Raw genomic sequence first — 24,974 nt, forward strand, 5'->3', positions numbered from 1 at the left:
CATTATTTTAACTCTTGACTGAAGAAAAATGGTTTCGGAAACTATTAGTTTCTTTTAAAATAAATATTGTTTTTATTTATTTTAGGTTCACTATTTTGACAATAAATAAGAAAACGGTGTGCCATAAGAATCACGATTCGATTTAAAATATAATGCTCGATAATGAACGGCCAAAGAGGAAAAATACTCGCTAACGCGTGAGACAATAGAAAAAGAGAACAAACGGTTTCTTCTCTCACTCGCACTCCCTAGTCATGACGGAGAGGCCCAAGAATAGCCGAAGGCCCTTTGTTTGTTTAGTTCACACGTACACTCGCACGCACACTAGCCCTACTTTTACGTACAATTACGCTGACTACTTTCTTTCCAATATTTCTTGCTCATGATTGAAAATGCGAAGATAGACCTGAGAACCTTTTTAATGTATTTTTTAATTCTCAGCAACTTTTGTTTAAAACGTTTTTTGATTAAACTCCTAAATTCTGAGAAAAACTGATTCAAAACAATTTTTAACCTTTTTCTCCAAAAACTTCACGTCCGATTGCAAAAATATTTGCACCAATCGATTCAGCGTCCTCGAATTACCCTTATATCAAGTTTTCAGGTCTGCTGGTAAAAAGTGTTTACTTTCCCTCTTGTTGACTGGCCTATGCAGTCCACCTTGCCAGCACACTGTCAGAGATTCCCCTTCCTTGGGTCAACCTACATAGGTCTTAATGGATCGCATCAGTTTCTGGTCAATTGTTAGGTCTGACCACAACCCAGACTAAAACTTGTCAGACCGGTGAATGGTGAAGGATCCTTTTGTGAACATTTGGTATTCACTTTTAGCCATCCGATCTTGTAGAGCCATCATATCCTGAAGGTAGAGGTGCACGCTCTTAGCGTACAAAACATGTCCAGCTGCATGGAAAAAAGGGAGTATCTTGTAGACAGTGTACAAATGAAGGTTCCAATCAGCAGCACGCTCTGCCTGTATGAATAGTTTGATCAAAGTGGTCATACGAAAGTATTGGACCCACAACTCTGATGTTGGACCATATGCTTCCATTTTCTCCAAGGCACTTTTAAATTTTGCCTTTAGCATTTGGTAGGTATCAATTTCTTCTGCTGACATAGTGAGAGACCTCTCAGTGTCTCTCAGCAATTTTTCATTCTCGTTTCACTCCTCAGGAGTCATGTCAGCCTCATAAAAAACAATGCCAGCCAGTGTGAGGTTTGTCAAAATGTGGGTTCGAACAGCTCGTGAATATGCGTGCATATTCAAAATTTTGTCAACACTGTGGCCTGTGTAGATGGTGGTTAGTAGATCTTTCAGACCACTCCCACCCATTATTGTGCCAATGCATCCCATAAAGGACAGTAAGAGGTGAAATCCACAAAGCCGTACAACTACACTGTTCAACTCCGGGTGAAGTCCACTCTGGACAATATCTCTTGCTTTTATGTATAATGGCTGGTCGAAAGTGACGAACGTGATTTTCTGGCCATGAGCTTTTCTCCAGGTTACTGGCTTCCATGAGTGAAATGAATACAGTCTTATAGTCAGTGGGAGGGGCATGGATAAATTGAAGGAAAATGATTTTTGACCGTGAAAACTGAAACCTCACTGCTGGAGGTCACATTTTGAGCAGAAACATAGTTCTGTATATGTGGGATGTTTTTGTCTCGCATTACTGCTCTCGGGGGTTACACACATAATGCCTCCCATCTCATGAAATGTGTTGGCACCATCCAGCGTGTTAACATTCACGTCCGCATTGTCATAGACGAATTGGATAAAAGCTCTTTTTCCTATTGGTGGTGAGGATTGATCTCGTAAGATGGCCGAAGTTTCAAGCTGCACAGTTACTGAATAAGAACAGGAGAACCCTAGCGCCGCACACATATTTACCAGATGTTTGGATCCATATTTTCGGTAAAAGTAGGTACCAATTCCAATCAGAAGGGAGAAAACAAAAGATTGAGGTCATATAGCAACTATCAGAGCATGACAAAATGACACACACTTCTTCCATGCTTCAAGGAGGCCACTCTTGTTTTTGAGAACAACAGTCTCAGGGATGACAATCAACATTGTTGAAGAAATGGTCTGAGGGGGGGATACTGACTGGTGACATACACTTGTGTGCGGATATCTTCCACAATGGTTTCTGTGGCTGACTTCATAACTCTCAACTGCTCTTGCTGCACATTGCCTTTTTGTTCTATGTACCAATGATCATACAAAATTTTATGGCCGGTGTTTTTGAAGCAGACGAATGTCCCTTTGTTGGAGCCCATCTCCACTATGACTATGTCATCGCAAAAACGTTTTTGGAGGTGAGTTTTCGCTGTTCTGACATCAGATATACAATCACCTTTAATTTGCTGCAGAAGGTGTGATAAAGAAAACTGGCATTCATCACTGTTTTCCAATAGGTAATCGTACACACACTCCATAGCTTCTTCAGTGTTACTGGCTGGACGATACCCTCTCTTATTCCCAGTAGCAGGTGGTAATCTAAACAGGCTCCTGTAGCACAATCTGTGTACGTCCCGTCTGCAGCAACCAGGTCGTCAATGGCGAGGTGGCGCTCCTCAATGGCCCTTCCCCAATCGTCACCTCGGCGTTTAGCTGCATCTAGAACAGTTTGCCTCATGCCCAGCTTCTCAACTGTATGGACCACATTCCTTCTTGTCAAGGGCAGTTTGCTTTGTTGCTGGAGAAATTCTTCAGTGATAGCATCACCACACAAAAAGCAAATCCCTCTCTAGGTAGCAGCCAGTTTACTTGATAATCTAGTCTATGAAGTCTTTGGTTGCGAAGCAGAATCCCCTACTCGATGAATAGAGGCTTCAACGTTACACACAGCTGTATATCTCTTCCTGCATGCATCATGAACACTGACTTGGTTGCAAATTTGGAGGAAATTTTTATTTTCTGTGAGACTACGTTTTTGACTCACTTCAATTAGTGTTCGAATCCCTCGTTCTTTGATGATCACAACAGGACCTGTGTCGAGGTCATCACGACACACGAAGCACATGCCTGGAGGGATAGACATTCTGCAACACACTGAGATCTACCCTGGAATTGCCGGTTGCCGGTATGGTGTTCAAGGGAGGGGACAACGAAAACGCTCGGGTTTATCTCCTCTCTCTGTCACCTGTCTGTCTTTCGCACACCCGTACGAACGATTAGGACTCCTAAAATAGCCTTCCTTGCAAGATTAGCAGATCTTCACGATCCAAGAAGAATGTTATTGCCATGGGGACCTTCATCTGTCTGAAACTCTTCACAATAGTCCTGTAACAAAAAAAAAAATATGTAAAATTAGTCTACACATCATGTCTCAAATTAATTTTTTTAACAATAACAAAAATAAAAAAAATTTAAATGCTTGATAAATAAAACCATAAAAATACGTGAGAACAGTTTTATATGCATTTCGCCCCAAAAAAACCACATATGACATTTTTTGGTAAACTGCCGTTTTTGAGAGAACTGCTGAGCCTACAGGTACCAGCTTGGTCTCAAATGAAAGATAATTAAATTTACTACAACTTCGTTTCGTATAATCTATGAGGTGGGATGCGTATTTTAGAAGATATTACACAAAAAAAGTGACCATTTCGAAACAATTTCACCTTTTTGGAAAAAAATGGCCTATTTTGGAAGAACTGTATCGTAGGAACCAATGGCTGTATAGAGCTCGCCCCAATCTCAAATTGAAGAAAATTTAGTCTACTTTAAAACTTTGTAGAATGACTATACCGTTCAGACCCTTCCTTCACTGAGATATTGAGAATAAACTGAAAAAAGACTGAACATTTCATGGTTTTTTTGGTACACCGCCGCTCGCACAGCACTTTGTAAATTGCAAATCTGGTTTTTTAATTTTGGTTTATGTCCTAACAACATATAAAAAATTCAGAACGACCTGACCTTTTGCAAACACGGATGTAAATCTTGACTGGACTATAATTTGTATAAGCCTTACAAGAATTTTTGAAGAAGAAAAATTATATTCAAGCAACTTAATTTCAATTTCAAAAATAGATTATCAAAAAGTCAAAATGGTTTTAGAATTAGGATAATAACTTCAACGAATTTACTTTTATAAACCCAATATATACTGAAGAAACTAATAGGGGTCAAGTTGATGCTTGCTATTTGAACCTTCCTAAGGCATTTGATACTGTGAACCACTCCATAAAACTTATAAAACTAACAATTTTTTTTTGTTTGATAAATATTTAAAATGGTTATAGTTAGCTTAGTTGTAGATTTTTTTTTTGTTTCTCTAAACAACTAAATTTGTTCTACACGTGTTTATTGTTACCGCAATGGAAGCTGAGCTCTAGTGTGGTTCTCCAGTCCGGCTGCGTGGCTTCTGGTACTGTCTGAATATATGCGAAGATAGCCCTGCTCTGAGGTTCATTGTAAGAAGCTGATAAGTCAATGGATTGTGGCATTTAAGGCTGTATGACCCAAAAATTTTTATTCCTGATTTTAGTGTTTAAATAATGTTTACATACAAACGAATTTCCATAAGTGAAGAATTGTCTCTAAAACTGGTGGTGTTTGAGCTACACGAGCTCAAAGTTTAGTTTTGTAGCATTTATTGCAATACGGATCTCAAAAAATACTTTATGAAATCAGCTAAGTTTTGATGTAGCGCAAGTCATATACGTGAACTATTTAATGACATAATTTAAAAAATTTTAATAATTGACCAGTAGTATTTGTGCACGGTCATAAAATCAGCTAATTTCACTGTAATATAAAAACTGCAAAAATTCACTTAGAGTAATAATATAAACTTGAAATACATACAATCATATACTTTTATAAAAAACAACAAAAAGTGTGATATTCTTAATAGTAATTCAGATCCAAATCAAGAGGTGAATGCATGTTTTCTTGGTGCCTGGAATTCCAAAATATATCAGATTCAACCTGCTACTCACTTGGCGCCGTGAAGTCTGGCTGAGCATTAGCATTCCAACCCCTCCACCCTACCCCGCCCCCCGAGCGAGCAGGTAAACAGCCTGGCTGCCAGCCGCAGGGTTGCTGGACCACAGCTGCCCTCCGCCCTGGGCTGGCTTCGCCTACCTGACTTGTCGCGTTTGCATGGTGAACAAATGCCAATACGTGGGTGGCAAGTTTAATACAAACAATTGCTGGTTTTAGATGCAGGCTTAGTCAGTCTTGGGGAAATTAATCGTACCGTTTTACATTCACTGATTTTTCTTGCAACAATGGCTCCCCATAAATTAAGAAATGGCAAACGATATTTAAAACTAAAAGAAACATGTCATAAGCAATAAAACAATACCAAGGTGCTCATCGATTGTTTCGTGAAAATGCAGGTGGTTTGGAAGAAATCCAGCCAGATTCATCAATTAGTTCGGCAGAATCTGGTCATCAAGTCCGGGAAGAAATTCAGCAAGTGTATTTTATTTACAGTAGGGGTGAAATAAATTTTTGTTTGCATCTTAGTACAATTTTACAACAGATTAATGAAAATGCATTTATATATATATATATATATATATATATATATATATATATATATATATATATATATATATATATATATATAAACACACACACACACAAAAGCTGCAATACCCGGCGTTGGCCGAGCTGAACAGAGTGTGAAGGGGACCTTTTTCGAAATCAGATGTAGTTAGTAATTGCCTTCTAATTTGAATGTCAAGCGTGAAAATTAATTTATATCACTTTCAGATCCCGACAGACGTTCTGCCAGTTTATAGTTATTTACCTGGTCTGTATGTAATTTAGACTTTATAAAGCAATATAGAAAATAGCTAAAAAATAAGAGATTACTAATATTGAAAAGATTCCATTATCTAGCTAATGCTCGGCCTACATTGCAATGCCTCATTCAGTTATGTTTTGTAATATGTTTGAAGTAGTTCCACATATACAAATCATCTATCCATCTCTCTATATATATGTATCTCTATCTACATCTATATACATCTATGTATCTCTCTATCTCCATTTATCTCTTTATATCTACATATATACTTCTCACTATCTCTATATCTTCTATATATAAGTCTCTATATAGCTCTATACATCTATAGGTATATCTCTTTATCTAACCCATTTCATTCTCTATACCTCGCTCTATCTCAACTTATCTCTCCGTCTCTATCTCACTCTATATATGTATATGTATATATATCACTCTATCTCTGTCTCTCTTTTATATTTAAATAAATTGTGTCATGCGTGCGCACTTATACAAGAAAAACAGACAAAGTGCCGCTATATAAAATGAAATAAACACATTTTTTAACACAATTCGTGCTCCAACTATTGAAAAATAGTTATACTGTTTCAGTAACCTTCATGGGCATGCGCATAAGAAATCACCAAAATTTCATCGCAATCGGATGAATGGTATAGGAATGCATACGGCACAAACAAACGAAAATTAAAGACACGACAAACGCATCAAACGATGGTGCGTTTAATATTCAAGGCAACTCTATCTATTGACGAAGTTAAGAAAAAAACTGATATTAGCACCTTTATTTTGCTAGCCGCTGCGAGCTCCACGAAGCGGACTGGTATCACCAAGGAGAAAAATATTAATTTGCCAAACCTTACTATGTGTATGATCGTGTGTCAGACATAGAGAAATTACACTCACTCACTATTTGTATGTCTATGAACTATGATTTTTTTCTGTTATAAAATGAAATTATCACTTTTTCACTCCCTGAGGGATGGAATTTCATATTAATATGGGGTCTATGTGTTAATCCAGGTTATAAGCTAGCTGTAGGCAAAATTTCATTCAAATCCATTCAGTAGTTTTTACGAGAAAGAGTAACAAACATACATCCATCCATCAATACTTAAAAACTTTCGCATCTATAATATTAGTAGTGTGTGTGTATATATATATACACACACACATACATAGATATATATGTAGGTATATTTTAATTTGTATATTTGTTTAAAAATATGTTTTCTTGCATATATTGTGTGTGTAATGTAGGCGTGAGTACACATGTGTATGTTTGTCCAGTTGTTTGGTCTGTGGTTAGAACATCCCAGCTTGCTTACTGCCTGAGTTGAAAATGTTTTAGATTGAGATTTGGTGTTGTATCCTTTCATTCACGTGTCACCTAAGGCAATCGCAGGATCACCTTATCAAGAAAACTTTCGGTGTTTATGCTGTTTCCAACCACGCCCTTAACTGATGTTACTGAGCTCACAATTCAGCTAAGGATATCATCATCTTCTTCTTCTTCATCATCATATTCATCATCATTAATTTAATAGTCATCTGAAAGTAAAACGTTTTCATGAACTCATGTTTGTATTCATATAGGATATGAGTGTACGTTAATATTTATAGTATTTTATATATCTGTAGTACGTTAATATTTATAAACATGTGTATAGGTTACAAGTAAACCTTCATTCAAATATGTTGAAGAGTGGAATTTTGTACACATAGGGGTATATATGTTTTTTTATGTGTATGCATGTACATATGAATGTTTGTGTATGTGTTGGGCATGAATTATTGAAGTATTACTTCCAAATGTGTTTGGAAAGTAATTAATTAGGCTATACTTGGTTATCTGGTAAAAGTATAAATGATAGGAAACAAATATTTTATTTTGTATGTTGAAACGAAGGGTTGCAACAAAAACATGGGAGATAAAGTAAGTTTATCAATTAGCAGAGTTTCTCACAGAAATATTTGTGACGACGAGACCTCCATGATTTTAAAGGGCCTAGGAAAAATTTGCTACTGCTTGGTGCTAATGAACGATAACATGTCGGAAACACTTATTGGTGTTGTTTCCTCGGTATATAGTGTAATGTACTTGTCCGGTTCAAACACCGAAGACAAAGTTTAAGTGACGTTAACACAAAAACTTCAAACAAATGCAAACCTTTTAAAATTTTAAAGAATTAAGTCATACTTCCAACACAAAGATCACCTAACTTAAAATTATAAATTTACATGTGGTACTTGGTTCTTCCCGCCGTATTTAAAAACCGCGGGTGTTCTATTAAGCAACCAATCAAAAATTCTTTTTAAATCTATTTTTTTAATAGATACATTTTTTTAATTACATACCTAATTTGGCAAAAATAATTTTGTTTTAAGAACATGAAATTTGTATATTATGATAATACATTGGTTTACATAAATGTTTTTAAAATCGTTAGGAGCAGTAATGATTACTAATTTTTAAATATTCACATTAAAACATTTAGATTTTTATTAGTAATAATTAGTAGTGGCACAATGAGAAAGACAAGAAACTAACCACGCATCTGTGGCTGTGACGTATAGTGAATTATAGGGTTTCAGCGAACCAACGTCAAAATTTTTTTTTCTATGTCAGCTACTTTAAGTGACATTGTTATTCTAAAAGCATGAATTGATTTTAACGGGCTATTAAAAATTTGCTAAGGGGCCAGCGTATATATTAATTTTCAAACAATTCCATTCAAAATAAACCAACCACCACGTGCTCAACCAGCATTCACTACAGAAAGGATATAGTACAGTAGTTTAGTAGATGATTTCTAAAGAAAACATTGAAAATCTTAGCTAAACAGTTTATCTAGCACATGCTTATAACTCTGTTTCACAACTACCACATGCAAAAACCTTGACCAGTATTTTAAGAATTTGTTACTCGAGTGATGTTAATAAATATGTATAAGTAACCTATGAGTATTTTAAAATGTAGCATTCTATACTTGGGGTAGAAATAATGTGTCTATAACCAATAAAAACATTATGGAAGCTGATAATTTTGGTTACTTCATATAGATTCATCCTTGCTGGATTTTATTATGAGTATCAGAATACATGATTATGTGTTACACCTAAGGAAGAAAGAAAACAATTATGGACGTATAGATTAAGCTTTACTTCTTTGAGACAATTAATATAATAAAGTAATGTAACTGAAATTTTCAGGTTTTAGGTTCGCTGAATTTGATTTAATCAAAGTTAGTTCATTGCTTTATTTATATTTATATTGTACTCTCCGCGGATGTGTAGGGATAGTCGTAAACAACAAATATTTACCATTATAAAAATTATTTTAAAATACTCACAAAATGCTTATATTCTAAGCTTTATAAGATACTAAATAATTTATATAGTTGATATAGTAGAGATATTACATAGCAGGTGGACATGTAACTGTAAATGTTAATATTTTTTTCCATATTTATCAATATCAAATGGAAAAGATATGAGGTTTTTTAAATGAATATATAGAATAATCTGTTAATAAATCCTTCATAAAACATAAATAGAGTAAAAATTTAATTATGTTGTAATATTAGTTTGATGTGATGTATAACAAAAGAAAGATAAAATGTTATTCAGGTCTCAAGTTAAATGCTAGTTTACCAACCTGTATTTACCAAATTTTATCTTTTTCATAAAGGGCTAGAGCAAAATATTTTCTTAAATTAGTTTAAGTGGAAGCGATTAAAATAAATATTTTACCAAAATGTGTTTCAAAACATTAGTACATCAAGTTTATAGAATTAAATTCTGCTCATAGACTTATACTTGCATGGACAAGCTGAAAGGAATTTTCTAGTTTCCTTTATCTTGGAAGTAAGCTCAAAAGAGCACGGTTTATTCTTTACGTCTTATGGGCTGGATATTATGTATATTGAGTGCTCATGAACATTTTAGTGAACAAAAAGTTAGTTCTTAGCATATTAGTTTTTGTGTTGTGCTGTTCTTGTGGTTAACCAACAATTTTCAATGTGTTCTTTGCTAACTAGTATTGATATTTTGAATGCAATTGATTTATCACAAAATAGAATTAAGCAGTACCAATTACATTACCAATTTCCAGATAGTTTGGGGGTTCTGTACTTGATGATCTTTCTGCTTTATACTGTCAAGGACATAAGGGGGACCTGAGATATTAAGCGTTCTTCCACAAAATAATATGTCGGATTACTTCTGAAGCTCCAAAAAATTAATTTACTCGAACTGTTACTCTGACAATCTGAAAGGATTTATTTTATGTGTCTTATAATTGTGTTGGCATGACTTTTTCTCACTAAATAAACACTTTAGTTATGTTAAAATCTTTTTGTTGGGGTGATATATTTCTATGTCCATTGTGCACCTTTGGTTGCCGAATTTTGCCAAATGGAATCTCGTACAAAAAACCTCTATCATGACATAATTAAGAACAGCTGACCTGTGTTTTGTAGTCAATTGTTTGTTAAAAATTAGTAGGGGCATGCATATGGTACATGTGGTACATATGGTACATGTCTGTTGCAATACCAATCACAGTAATCTAGTGCGGAAGCAAACTTGTCCTCAGTAGCTCGGTCTTCTCTTGCAGACGGCCGCCAATCACGAGGAAGAAACCGCTGGAGCAGGTTTACATTGTAGCTGTCTGATCTGTGTTCCAAATTTTTTGCGTAAAATGCTTGCCCTAATAATGAGTTTAAAAACTGGTTTTATGCCCTGAGTAAATAAAATATGATATTTTTAATTTGACATTCGTGTGGTTTTAATACCGGCCAGACGTGACCCCTGCAATTGCCCAATAGAGATTTTAAAAATGTGTGTGTACGAGACCCCGTGTATCTCTGGTTTTGTTGTGGGGTAATGTGAAATGAATTTTTGTATTCATAAAGATTTATTTCAAAATCTGTAATTTAAATGCTGGAGACTTCTAAATAAATAATTCATGTGAAAGCAGTGTTTGATATTAAGTTTTTTTATTTTTAGATACGATACGAGAAAATTGCTTAGTATAAATGTTATTCCAAAACTTAATTCCCGAAACGATTCAAATCCTTGCATGGAAACAAATAGGGAAAACAATTCACAACATTTTAATCTATAAGTCAACGACAACAACCTTACATTTTTCATTTGTGAAATTTTTTTTTTCTTTACGAAACTGGCGATTATTAATATAACCATAACATAACAATACATAGTACAAAAATATTTTCGGAGTGACTATTTACACGCAGAACAATTACATTCATTTTTGGTTACCCAACGAAGCTTAGGGGTTTTAATGACACACAACATGCAATTGATGGTGAACCACATTAAAACAATGTATGTTTGGGATATCACACATAATTATGTTAAAGATTACTTCTGGCGATAGTGAAAGTTCATTGTATCCTCTAGGCTATTGATAAGATTAGAAGGTATTCAAATAAGTCTCGGAGGCTATTCTTTGCCTCAGAATTTCACAACTAAAATTATTTTATGGAATTAAAATACAGTTTGGAAAAATGCAAGATGTCTTTTTCAGCATATTATATTTCCATATTGGCGCTTATAGCTACTTATACGCCATTAAATCTGCATTTTACCAAAAAAATATAATATTTAGTATAAAATTAACATTGGTAGTCAATAAGCATTGCTTGTTTTTACAGCAACTACGCATTATAAACTACGAGTGTAGTGAGTCATCATAATTTTTGGTTTTGCTATTGGTTTTAGGTTTTTTGGCTATAGATTATGACCCTCAGAATTGGTCAAATAAATGTGTAAACTGGAAAATACTTTAAGAACTAAAAATCTTTGTAACATGTTTCTTTCCTACGAATATGTACAAATGTACATAGAATATCCATAACTTATTTGGTCTAAAGAAAACACAATTTAACAAGAGTTATTTTGTCACCACAAAATATTTTCTTCATGTGACATTCTGTGTATTTTGTGGTGGCTACTTAGTAATAAGTTTAAAATTGTGTTTTATGGCTTAGCTAAACACTTTTAAAAAACCTTGCTTAGGTACTATCTTCTTTATCTTGTGTTCTATCATTGTGTTCTATCATTGTGCTAAACGGCGAAACGTACGTTGTACTTGACATAGTGACTTATGTTCATACATCACGGAGAAATGTGAAAATATAACAAACTTCAAAATGTTGCCAACATACTAATTACTACTCTAGTTCACCAATTATAGAAGCCGGCAACTAAAACATTACACCTTTTACCAGACGTTAATGCACTGAACTATACTTTTGTGCTTTCATTGCTAACTATATCGGATGTTTACTTTACAATATTACATTATACACAGTTTTGGGCTGAGATGTTTTCAAGGGTTAATTTTATAAATTGTTCAGTTAAGCGTAAATGGACGGTATGCCATCACAAAAAAACATCACTTCCCTGTAACTATTTTCTTAAAATTTATTTTCAACTAATATTTTTAGCATGTGCATATGATTTATCGATATATATTAATCAAAACATATAACAACTATCAGATGTTCAATTATGTACAGAAACATTATTTCTGAAATAAATATTATTTGAAAATTCCTGCTTTGCGTCTGTATTCCTACTATAGTCCTTTCCAAGAACTATAGTATCTCAATAAAACATTATAAAATTTTGTTTGTTCGAAATACAGGCTAATTTCTTGAATATTATTTTGTTTGGTAAAATCAAATCATTATCTTTAAATATCTCACCAAAAGGAATTTAGTAAATTAATGCGTCTTTGCTACTATATTTGATTTATGGGTGATTTGTCCCTAATTTACATTCTTTGAAATGTTGTGCCTTTCAGAAAAAAATTATATTGGAGAATAACACCATTTTCTTATTTACGTTTTAACACACTTCACACTGAAAGCCAGAGCCTAGCAGGTCTAGCAGCGAAGAGTAAGTTAGGTAGCTGATGTCTTCGAACAACAGAAAGAAAGGAATGAATGACCTCATTTCCAAGAATGTCTCTACCTGCTAGCATTTTAGTTTGGCAACATGGCAGCCTGAACCCTTTCTGTTACGGGACTTGGGAGATTATCTTACCTGGGAATGCCCAAACCTAATAGAATGAGAGGTCCCACGCGCGAGAGAGACGGAGATACGAGCGCTTCTTGCTACCTGAACAGTACCACCAGCTCAAGCATGCGGATTTCTCCAACAGTCCAGTAAACCCTGCGCCGTTAGAGCTGTGTGAAGAAAGAATGTTGCATTAAAAATTAATTGTGTCTGTTTGAGAACTAGCAAGTCTACAAAATAATGTATTGAAATAACCAATACAGAATCCAATTAAAAAGGCATTTTATTAATTTTATTTGTTTCCCTTGGTTCCATGGAAATTTTGCCCCTGTGTACAATCCTTTAACATAAAAACTTTAATGTTTTAGGTTATTGTCACAGTTTTTAGCAATTCTTTTTTTTTTTTTTTTCAGTTCTACTAGCAGCTCCAAATAGCAGTAAATCCTCCAAGACTGGCAGTGTAACCTGTATAAGAAAAAACCTTGAATCATTGAAAAGCACTATTTTTCCTGAATCTACAGTAGGTGTTCTATCTAGGAGTAACTGGGAACATATAAAGCTTAACCAGTACAGTGATTTTTCAGAGACAATTGTTCAAGCTGGTCGCTCGAATGAAAAAAGTATAAACATACTTAGCCAGACCAATAAGATTAGTTCTTTAAATTTAACATCATCTACTGATGTAGGTGTAGTTAATAAAACTAATATAAGGGCATTTTCATGTTACATGTGTAAAGCTAGTTTTTATCATATTAGCACATTGAAAAAACACATTAAGCACACACATGATGTTAAGTGTTCTAGTAAAGACTGTAAGAAGACGTGTGTACAAAACAAAGCGAGAAGAAAACATTTTTCAAATACAACATGTCCCAAGGAATATTGTTCTAAACCTGATCTAAGAGTATGCACATCTACTCATACAACTGAGAAACCATTTTCGTGTTGGAGGTGTGTCAAAATGTTTTATACTAAGAGTAGTCTTAGAATACACATGCGTAAACATAAAGTTGAGATATCATCATGTACAATACGCAGCAACATGTTACCTCATAAAGATCACACTGGAGTCAACCCATTTTCTTGTTCAGAATGCAATGCATATTTTTCTCGGAACGATAGCTTAATTTCACATGTGCTAACACATACATGTAAGAAAAAAATTTCATGTTCAGTATGTTGTGCAAAGTTTTCTTCTAAAGGTATTTTGAATTCACACATGCGCACACACACAGGTGAGAGACCATTGGCATGTTCAGTATGCAGCAAAAACTTTTCTAATAAAAGAAGCTTGATTATGCACATGCGCACACACACAGGTGAGAGACCATTTGCATGTTCAGTATGTAGCAAAAACTTTTGTATTAAAAAAAACTTGATTAGACACATCCGCACACACACAGGTGAGAAACCATTTGCATGTTCAGTATGCAGCAAAAACTTTTCTAATAAAATAAATTTGATTAGACACATGCGCACACACACAGGTGAGAGACCATTTTCATGTTCAGTATGCAGTGCAAAATTTTCTCAAAATAGTTCTTTGAATATGCACATGCGCACACACACAGGTGAGAAACCATTTGCATGTTCAGTATGCAGTGCAAAATTTTCTCAACATATTTCTTTGAATATGCACATGCGCACACACACAGGTGAGAGACCATTTGCATGTTCAGTATGCAGCAAAAACTTTTCTAATAAAAGAAGCTTGATTATACACATCCGCATACACACAGGTGAGAGACCATTTGCATGTTCAGTATGCAGCAAAATTTTTTCTAATAAAATAAATTTGATTAGACACATGCGCACACACACAGGTGAGAGACCATTTGCATGTTCAGTATGCAGCAAAAACTTTTCTATTAAAATAAACTTGATTACACACATCCGCACACACACAGGTGAGAGACCATTTGCATGTTCAGTATGCAGTGCAAAATTTTCTCAACATAGTTCTTTGAATATGCACATGCGCACACACACATGTGAGAGACCATTTGCATGTTCAGTATGCAGCAAAAACTTTTGTATTAAAAAAAACTTGATTAGACACATGCGCACACACACAGGTGAGAAACCATTTGCATGTTCAGTATGCAGCAAAAACTTTTCTGATAAAAGAAACTTGATTAGACACATCCGCACACACACAGGTGAGAGACCATTTTCATGTTCAGTATGTGGTGCAAAATTTTCTTGTAAAGATAAATTGAATTGCCATATGCTTACACATAGGTCTGCACATGAGTAACCATTTTCATTTTCAGTATGCATTGCAAATTTTCGTAGAAATTTTCCTTGATTGTACACATGTGACTCATATAGGTGATAAACAATTTTTGGGTTTAGTTTACAGTGAAAAAAATTCTTAGTAAGACTTCCTACATTATCATTTTTTCACGAAATTTTAGAACTTATTTTGTGTTATTTTCTTATAAAGTGTCTTTGAATGTAGACATTAATTCATGCAGTGCTGTTAAAACATTTAGGTATTGTTTTTATGTTTACTTTGCAGAATTTTTTATACTATATTTTTTTTTTTAAATTCTTTTTATAGGAATTGTGTACCTAACGTAAGATATTTTGTATGTTAAAAATTTTAATGTTTTAATTGCGAACTCAACCAAACTAAAACAAATAATTTTTTAAGTTGAGTATTTAGCTCGGTATTCCAAGACATTCGGGTAAGGTAGCGAATAAACACCAGTTGTTTGGATAAAACTGTAACGTAACTCGCAGACTGTATTCACACACGTGTCTTAACTAAATCTGTATTAGGTAACAAAAAGCAACCTTTTTAATAAATTGTGTCCTGCACGGAGCTAGAAACTGATTTCAATACATTCATTCTAGTTATAGTTTGGCAACCATCGTTACATTGGCTATGCCTAAAGTCCTGAAGAATGCAGCACTATTGCGCAAATTAAATGATGCCATTATAATTTTAATTTTCAAGTACTTTTAAAGTTGAAATTATTTGGTTTTATGACCATTAAAGTATACAACATGTTGATAGTTTCGCTGTCATAAAATTTCATTTGGCCCACCAAAATGCTTCGAATTTCCACCCACCTGTGATCATTAAATTTATATCAGTTATTTGGCACCAGATGCGGTTCAGCCATCTGGACGAAATCAACAAAAATCTGAGCGCATGGGCGTGTTTTTGGGCAAAAGTGTGGCAATGGATAGGACACCAAAATCTGTCGCCTAAAAATAAGGGACTTGTCGTGCCCTACCGTGCACTAGGAATATGGTTAAGGTACAGGTGTAGCATATTCAACACCTAAACCCTTACTTTTATGTCTTGGAATACCAACCTTAGTGCAAAATTGTTTTCTCAAAATTCTTGTACAGATTTTCTGTATGTTTTGCTGTTTTTCCCTCAATAAGTGTAAAACATATGTATGTTAATAATTACTATAAGATAATAATAGTCAGAGGTAAGACATAATCTGTAGATAATTTTTTGTTCACTTTGAACTTAATTGATATTTTGTGAAATAATATTGAAGCAGTAGTAATTTTATGGTTTGAACGTTATTTTTTTTTTCAATTATTTATTTTAAATTGTTGTATTTTATAGTGTGTGAATATGAAAATTCAGAATAAATAAGATTTATGTCTATAAATTTAAAATAAAAATATTAACTATCTATTAGAAGATATCAATAATAATTCATTTGATAACATATAAAATACTTTGTATTATATTTTCATTAGTTTTATATATATTTCAAGGTTATTTTAAGTTATGTACATTAATTGGCTACTGGTCTTCTATTAAGTATCTTTTAACTATGTAGTAAAATATAATAAAAATTTATTTCGGAGTTGTCACTAAGTTGTAATCTGGTGCAATTATAAGCTTTTTAGTTTGAATTAAATTAATTTATAAATAAAAATATTCTAGAATATAAATATGTATTGAGCGGGTAATGACCACTCAAAATAGACAAAAATTATAAGCAAATAATTTTTATATGTATATAATTATTTAAACATTTGTCAAAGACTGAAATAATTTAAAAACATTATATTGTTATAAAGCTATGGGACAATTGCATAGCAGCAGTATTGCAAACAGACTGCAAAGACTATTATTTTAAATTTAATTCATATAGTTTGTCTATGCAATTTCATTTTATTTTCTCATTGTTCATGTTAACTGTTTTAATGTTACAATTTTGTTTAGTTTATAGTTAGTTACAAGTGTTCTATTTTAAGATTGATAGGAACAATGACCCCAGGCCATAGTAAAATTTAATTAGAAAATCTGATTATTAAGAAAGTTTGGAAGAAGAGAGTCTAAAAAAAAATTGGTTGACTGTAAAGTCGGTTTACGGACGATAGTTTAACGTGACAACGTCATAACAAAACATTGATGAAATGATTGATCCAGAAGAAAAGGAAATATCATATTCGGTCTGAGACTGAGCCGTTATAGGTTTAGGCATTAAAAATATTATATTCTTTGAAGAAGAACTTTTTTTTAAATTTTTCTATCTTTTGTATGATAGAATCTATCTCTGCATACTTTTATGAATAAAATTGAATCAATTTTATTGAATTATCACAATTTTGTATGGATACAAAGAAGGAGTAAAATGAAGTGTACAATTTAATTAATAAATTTACTTTTTTTTTGCATTTATTAATTCAAATATATTTATTACTTTTGAAGTGTCGGGTGCGCCGTATTTATTTTTACAAGTACAAAAAAAAATTTTGCTTCGGCCGGGATTCGAACCGTTATCCTGTGGATTGGCAGAAAACGATGCTCACCGCTCAGCCACGAGGCCATATTGGAAACTGTTGTTTCAGATGTTATAATTGATAATATTCCACGCACGACATTTGTTTGAATTTCTTTTAACTAGCATATTCTCTATTGGACTCGAAATATTTACACGCTCTTGGGCTCATAACTATAATACGGTGTGTGATTTAGTTTATCAAATAATAAATCATGACAAATAATTACCAATGTCAATTTAAAGCGTGAAAAGTATCATACCAGCAATAAATATTTAGTTACACAGCTAAAACAATGCTCATACAACATTGTTTAAATATACTGATTTACACTAGTAATTAAAATAATACGTACTTGTTAGAACGCCATTTCCTTGCGAATATACTCCCGTGGCGCGATGCACAAAAATAACCTCAAACCAGTACGCCGCCAAGTGCCGGCCGAGTTCTCTGTACCGTCCACAACATACCAGAGAGATGCCACGCATGCGTAAACACATCCGTAGTGGGACATCCGTAGTGGGAAAATTTTTTGTGCGTGCAGCCAGTGTTCATCGATTTATTAGACGTTATCACGTCAAAATGGCCTGATAGAAAAGTGAAGTAAATTTCATTACCAGTATAATTTTGACTGTTGCAAGCTTATTAATCATGGGAATCATGGTATTTCATACTGAATTAAGGACTCTAGATAAAATTAAATGATTGTGATAATATTTGTGATGAATATAACTATTACTACGACCATGATTGATGTGCCTAGAGCTAGGACTGAGGTGAGCTGAATATCTTTAACCATTTCCGAATATTAGCTTGACCAAATATCTTTTGTGGTCACAGAAATTGACACTATTGAAATAGTCACAAATAACTTTGTTTCTCCCCATAACTTGTGTTAAAACTAGTAGTCCTATAGATTATATGATTATCTAAATCTACCTAACTGAAGCCGAGGTACAGTCTATATATGAGAATATTACGAACCCAAATTTAGTTTCTTTATAATTTTCATAAACAATAATATTCAATAAGACTTGAACTTTTGTTAGAAGCAGGACCCAACATAACTTCATACTCATCAGTATGACAAAAAATACATAGTAAATTTTTTTTTGACTTCGTTTTTGATCTATAAATTTTTGAAAAATTAAAAATTGATAATTTGTAGGAACGTTTTGCCAAAGCCAGCCTCCAAAATCCATTAGTAAACCAAATTTGAACCCTTTTTCAGCTTTCTCATTGGGATGTGAATAATTTTCCATTAATTATATTTGTTTTTTATATAACCAATGAAGAGTATATAAATGAAGAAGAGATTATAAAACCAAGGTTAGAAAAAGCTGTGGCAGTCCCTAGGTCCCAGAACTTCCACATCTTAATTCCTCTAGATCTAAATCGTGTCGAAACCAAAATTTACTCATTTTTTGATGATTCAAAAACACATAGAGTACAGATCAGCTCTGGTGATGAAAACATTCCATTTGAAGAAATTGTGGATTTTGTCGCTTGTGTTTACGATGAGTGGTGGTTGGCGCATGTTGACTCAAAAGATGGTGCTGAAAAAGAAGTTTGTGTTAACTTTCTTCACCCAAAAGGACCATCGCCATCTCACATATCCTAGGAGAGCAGATACCTTAGCCCTGCCAATAAACTATATTTTGTGCAAATTACATCCAACCACAGCAACAGGTAGAACCTACCAAGTACCAGCAGATGAGATGGCTGAAGTAGCACAAGTTTTGGTAAAGAAGAGAATTCAACTTTACTAATTTGAGGTGCTAAAAGAAGATAAAAAATAACTGTTCCTTGACTGTAAGTAAGTTAAATTTTTTGTTTAAATGAAATGAAAATTTAATAAAATTGAGTGTTGTTTAAAAGATTAATTTTTTATCTAAGTTAATAAGTTATGCATTAATAGAATCTCCATACGCATTATTTATATTAACAATAATTTCAATATGGTACCATTGGAATACCATCATTAAACTTTGTACACAACTTTCTAAAGAGGTTTGGTATAAATAGTACGTATTTTTTTCATCAAAATTAAAAATTCCAATTTTTTTTTATAAAAACCTTTTTATGAGTTTTTTTAAAAAAAATAAAGTGATGTACACTAAAGTTATAATGTCAAATTAAAGCCATTGTCATTCTAAAGATAATAGTAAAAATTTGAGTGTTCTAGGACAAACGGTTTTAGAGTTACATGCTTTTATATATATTAAAACGTTCCTACAAACTAAATTTTTTTACTTTTTAAAAAAATTATAACTCAAAAACCAAAGGTGATATAAAATCATAAATATCTGAAGACATCATGTTTTGACCATTTATTGATTTGGTGAGGAATGACCCCCCCCCCCCCCCCTCCCCCTAACAACAAACCCAAAAAAAAATTGGCAGTATGTTAAAATTAGGAAGAATATCTATCAAAATTTTTTTAATGTAAATTATATATTTTTCACATTACCCTTACTTCCTTTCCAATTTTGTTTTGCTAAGTTTTTTTTTTTTTTAATTTTTATTTATTATCGATAAACACACCTAAAGTTACATTAAATACTACCACTGATACAATTCCATTATTTTTCAATTTTAAGAGTTTTTTACTATGGGGCATTAAATCCCTAAAACCCAACACGTCGACAGGATCTTAAAAGTATGCTCACATTTAATTGAGCCTCTGTTACAACAGATATTGAATGCTAGCCAAAACATATATGCCCCTACAAATGAAAATTTTTTAGGTTAAACCCAATCCACACGAAACGGTAGTAAACTATAGTCCAGTCAAGTTAAACATGAAAAGGAGGTCGTGCTTGCAAAAGGTCAGGTGTTCTGAATTTTTTATATGTTGTTAGGACCTAAACCAACATTAAAAAACCAGATTTGCAATTTCCAAAGTGCTGTGCGAGCGGCGGTGTACCCAAAAAACCATGAAATTTTCGGACTTTTTTCAGTTTTTTCTCAATATCTCAGTGAAGGAAGGGTCTGACCGGTACAGTCATTCTACAAAGTTTTAAAGAAGACTTAATTTGGTACAATTTGAGACCAGGGCGAGCTCAATACAGACATTGGTTCCTAAGCTACAGTTCTTCGAAAATAGGCCATTATTTCCAAAAATGTGAAATTGTTTCGAAATGCTCAATGATTTTATGATATAATTCTAAAATACGTATCCCACCTAATAGATTATACGGAACAAAGTTGTAGTATATTTAATTATCTTTCATTTGAGACCAAGCTGGTACCTGTAGGCTCAGCAGTTCTCTCAAAAACGGCAGATAACCAAAAAAACCATAAGTGGTTTTTTGGGGGGAAATGAAAAAAAACTGTTCTCACATCATTTTATTGTTTTATTTATCAAGCATTTAAAATTTATTTATTTTTGTTATTGTTAAAATGGTTTTATGAAAAAAGAAAAATTTAATATACCTATAGAAAATTACATCTTCATCAAACATTGTTTTAAACACCTACATATTGAAATGCTTGTACAAACATTATGGTACCTACTATAAGGACAAATTACATTTACACAAAAAATAAAAACAAAACTAACATAAATCATTTAGGTATTGTGGTTTGGTTGCCAAATCATGCATTTCTTTTTATCTTAGATGGCCCGGGCTTGGGCTCGCACAAAGATGGTGTCTCGTTGGCTGTGATGGACGCTGTGACAGGCGCCCAGTCTGTAGTCGGGTCATCTTCATCGTCCGAGCAATCCAGCTCCACATCCGGGACCTTAATGCACAATTTGCCACCACATGACTGGCAAGAGGACTGAGCAGTGGAGCCCAGTCTTTCTGCACGAGCAGATACCAGAGCACCCTTTCTTGCATTTACATGAAATTTTTCGCAGTAAGGCAGGAGGTGCGGGATCCATGGGGGTGAGGATGGGGGTGAGTCCCTGAGAAGACAGCTTCCACCCCCAATCAGTGGGGTTCAAGTTGACTGCCCGCCACTTCTGCACTTGGAGGTAGCACCTTGCTGCATGGTGGCCTGCGGCATCTTCCGTCAGTGGCAAACGGGCGAGGTTTATGCTCCTTGAAGTGACAAACGTCTTATACCTCAGGAAATCCAATGTATCCCTCACGATGTCACCCCCATATAGAGCCACAAAGCGCTTGATGCCTGCTTCTCTCACGGCTTGTGGGGTGGAGTCTGGCCGAAGGAAGACCTCCACTTGCTCAGCAAGTGGTTCACTCTTGCTCAGGAGTGTGGTAATTTTGGTCTTTCCTTGGCCAAACGGTGCTAAGGTGGTATCGCACCCGGTGAACGCATGGGTGAATAGTACCATCCATGGTGATCGCTGGGAGTCCTGGTGATTGTAGGAGGTTGTAGAGTAGTGACAGCAACCAGCTTCGCCCTTCGTGCTCTTCTGAAGGTAGACATTTGTCTCTTCAGCGCCTAAACCATTGAGAAGAATGAGCAGGTCAACGTCTTCTCTCACTATGATGACCCGATCGGCTACTGCTCTTTTTGAAAGCGCCATCATGCCGATCTCTTGATCCGGATCTTCTTCGGCAACAGCCACTTCTACTCCCTCCTTCTGAAAGGCGTCACAACGAAGAGTTATTAGGCATCTCTTGTTGTTCCCATTGCCCAATACATGCTCTTGAGCAATTTGAATTACTGTGGATTCATTTAATGTCAATTCGTAGCTGGAATGAGCTGCGTATCGCCTGAATCGTTCTGCTGTTTTAGTGTTTTTTTTTGGTAGCATCTTCGGGGTAGCCATCAAAAACAATGGAGACGTTCTTTCCAAAGTGGTTATGGACGTAGGTGGTATAATGCGCCAAAAGTGCTCGAACTGTGCTCTTCCGCTGCCACACGACCTTGTGCAAGAGTTAGCCACCATCCAAAACGATGTGAGTTGTGGCATCTATCAGCATGTGGCTGGAAAGAGGCATAAAGGCAGAAAACAGAGTATATTTTGTGCCCTTGCGCATACCTTGTTCATTGAACAGAGACATCGGGAATGGGGCCAACTCATACTTGAAGTCATCCTGTAAATCCTGTTTAGATTGCTTTGCAATACATACTCGCTGGAAAATTGTGAGCGTATCCACAGCTACTTTTCTGTTTTTTTCCGGCAATTCAACAGATGAGGTGATCGATTCCAGTGTGGTAACTTTGTTTTTCCGTTTTATTACTACCTTGTCGTACATTTTCCCCACAGTTTTATTCACTCCCTCCTTTCCAACTCTCTAGGCCATATGGCAATTAATCTCAGGACCTGCCAGTAAACCACTACTGATGGAAAGCAAACTGTCAGTTTTGGGAAATGGAGGGTGGAGAGCAAACCAGTTTTGAGTTTTTCCACATCACTGTTATCTCAGATGATTCTAGAAGGTCTCATGTCTACATGCTGCTCTCCAGTAGGACATGAGATGCTGCAAAAACTTTCAAGTTCTTCACATATATTCACCATAAACACCATTCCTGCTAAGGCCAGTCAACAAGAGACAAAGTAAGCACTTTTTACCAGCAGACCTGAAAATTGATATAAGGGTAATTCAGTGACGCTGAATCGAATGGTGCAAATTTTTTTGCAATTGGACGTGAAGTTTTTGGAGAATAGGGTTAAAAAAAATTTTGAATCAGTTTTTTTTCAGAATTTAGGCGTTTAATCGAAAAAATTTTCAAACAAAAGTTGCTGAGAATTAAAAAATACATTAAAAAGGTTCTCAGGTCCATCTTCATATTTGCACACATGAGCGAGAAATATTAGAAAGAAAGTAGTAAAGCGTAAATGTAAGTAAAAGTGGGGCTAGTGTGCATGCGAGCGTATTGTGAACTAAACACAAACGAAGAGCCTTCGGCTATTCTCGGGCCTCTCCGTCTTGACTAGGGAGTGTGAGTGAGAGACGGAACCATTTGACCTTTCTTTTCATTACCTCGCGCGTTAGTGAGTATTTTTCGTCTTTGGCCGTCGATTGTCAAGCGTTCTATCCTTACTAATATTATAAATGAAAGGTGAGTTTGTTTGTTTGATTGTTTGTTTGTTACGCTTTCAAGCGGAAACTACTCAACCGATCATCATGAAATTTTGTGAGCATATTTTCAAGGGTATAGTTAAGGACATAGGACCCATTAATAAAAAAATATATATATATATATATATATTCCGAATGGCAAAAAAATTTACATTGGTATGTATGATCGACTAAGAGTTTGAGTAATTAGAATGAAATTTAACGCCACCTGGTGTTTTAATAAGTAAATTAAATAATTCACCAATGTAATACTATAAGCACGGTGGTCAATTCACTATTCAATTTTATTCTTCTGTCACCGCCAAGCAATACTTAAAGGTTTTTATTTTTTGAGTTAAGGTATCTGTTTATTTTCTTCGGTGATGGTTTGGAGGTTGATGCTGAAGGTTATATTTTAATTTCAAGAGAATTTTGTAATTTAGTAGATAATGATGTGGATCTTATTACTGAGATTTTCCCGGATTTGCAACAAAATTTAAATTGTGATCAGTGTTTGTGCGCAAGAGCAATATTGACGCCAAAAAATGATATTGTTAATAAAAACCAACACTTATATTTTAAAAGAGATGCAGGGGGAAATGAAGGAGTATTTATCAATAGATACAATCATGGGTACAATACAAAGCACTTCATATCTTGCGGAGTTTTTAAATTCACTTGAACTTTCGGGTGTACCTTCATATAAACTTCAAATGAAACTACAGTCAAACCTCTATCTATCGTTTTTCAGGGGACCAACAAAAAAATTCAGTAGATGCGGACATTCAATAGATGTGGACTTCACTCTTAAGAATTTTTAAAAAATAATATTTTACCTCAAAATTAGTGTCAGAAATATGTCAGTTACTTGTCATTAAAGTTAAATCAGTTGAAAAATAAATAAAAATGGAAGTATTTTACTTAATTCAATTTACACTTGCAAAAAAAAACATAAGCACAATAAATCTACATGGAAATTAAAGTCGTTTTCAATATCCTGAAGTCTGAAATATGTTTACTCATGTCATCAAATGTAGAGCTGTCCTGAAGAAGCCGATTTTGCCAATATTTAATTGAATCGGCATTTCTGCCGACTTCCGATACGCTTGTTAATTTTCGGCCGATATTACTGAAAAACGAGTGAGACTGCCATAACCTAAAAATCCACGAGTACCTTTTTCAGTTTTCGTAGTAGTACTGCATTATTTCAGATCGCATTATTTCTTCGCAACATGTGCCAAACGTACATATAAAAATTTAACATCCTGTTTTCAATAATGTTCTTTAATTTTAATATGTCATAAATAAATACATCACCGTCACGGTAAATAGACATCTCGGTTGTTACGGTACTAGAGTGCAAATGTGGTAGCTTTCGTGCTTCTGTAGTAATTATGGTATCGACAATGAATCTTTACTT

The 24,974-nt window shown here is 34.3% G+C and overlaps 2 protein-coding genes across 4 annotated transcripts in view; one reads left to right on the forward strand and one right to left on the reverse strand.

Annotated features, from left to right (window-relative positions):
• Positions 1–24,974, forward strand: part of LOC134527964 (gastrula zinc finger protein XlCGF57.1-like) — a 192,284-nt gene that overhangs the window by 119,029 nt on the left and 48,281 nt on the right. Inside the window, exon 7 of one of the 2 annotated variants that reach the window (XM_063361072.1) lies at positions 13,229–21,001. The exons of the other annotated variant lie outside the window; for it this stretch is intronic. Coding sequence (XP_063217142.1) covers positions 13,543–15,072 — 1,530 coding nt within the window. The 5' untranslated portion in view covers positions 13,229–13,542 and the 3' untranslated portion in view covers positions 15,073–21,001. Of the gene's footprint in view, positions 1–13,228; positions 21,002–24,974 lie in introns of those variants that run through there. 2 annotated transcript variants of the gene reach the window in all.
• Positions 130–24,914, reverse strand: LOC134527965 (uncharacterized). 2 transcript variants are annotated; one of them, XR_010074325.1, is made up of 2 exons: positions 24,729–24,914; positions 130–3,289 (listed from the first exon to the last, which is right to left on the reverse strand). XR_010074325.1 is itself a non-coding variant. In XM_063361074.1 (2 exons), the coding sequence occupies exon 2, from the start codon at positions 22,459–22,461 to the stop codon at positions 21,322–21,324; it is 1,140 nt and encodes a 379-aa protein (XP_063217144.1). In that variant the 5' UTR covers positions 22,462–22,475; positions 24,729–24,914. The 2 variants fall into 2 exon arrangements, 1 of the variants encoding a protein (XP_063217144.1); XM_063361074.1 differs by lacking the exon at positions 130–3,289 and adding an exon at positions 21,322–22,475.

Source organism: Bacillus rossius, chromosome 1 (assembly GCF_032445375.1).
Source record: "Bacillus rossius redtenbacheri isolate Brsri chromosome 1, Brsri_v3, whole genome shotgun sequence".
Lineage (NCBI taxonomy): Eukaryota > Metazoa > Arthropoda > Insecta > Phasmatodea > Bacillidae > Bacillus > Bacillus rossius.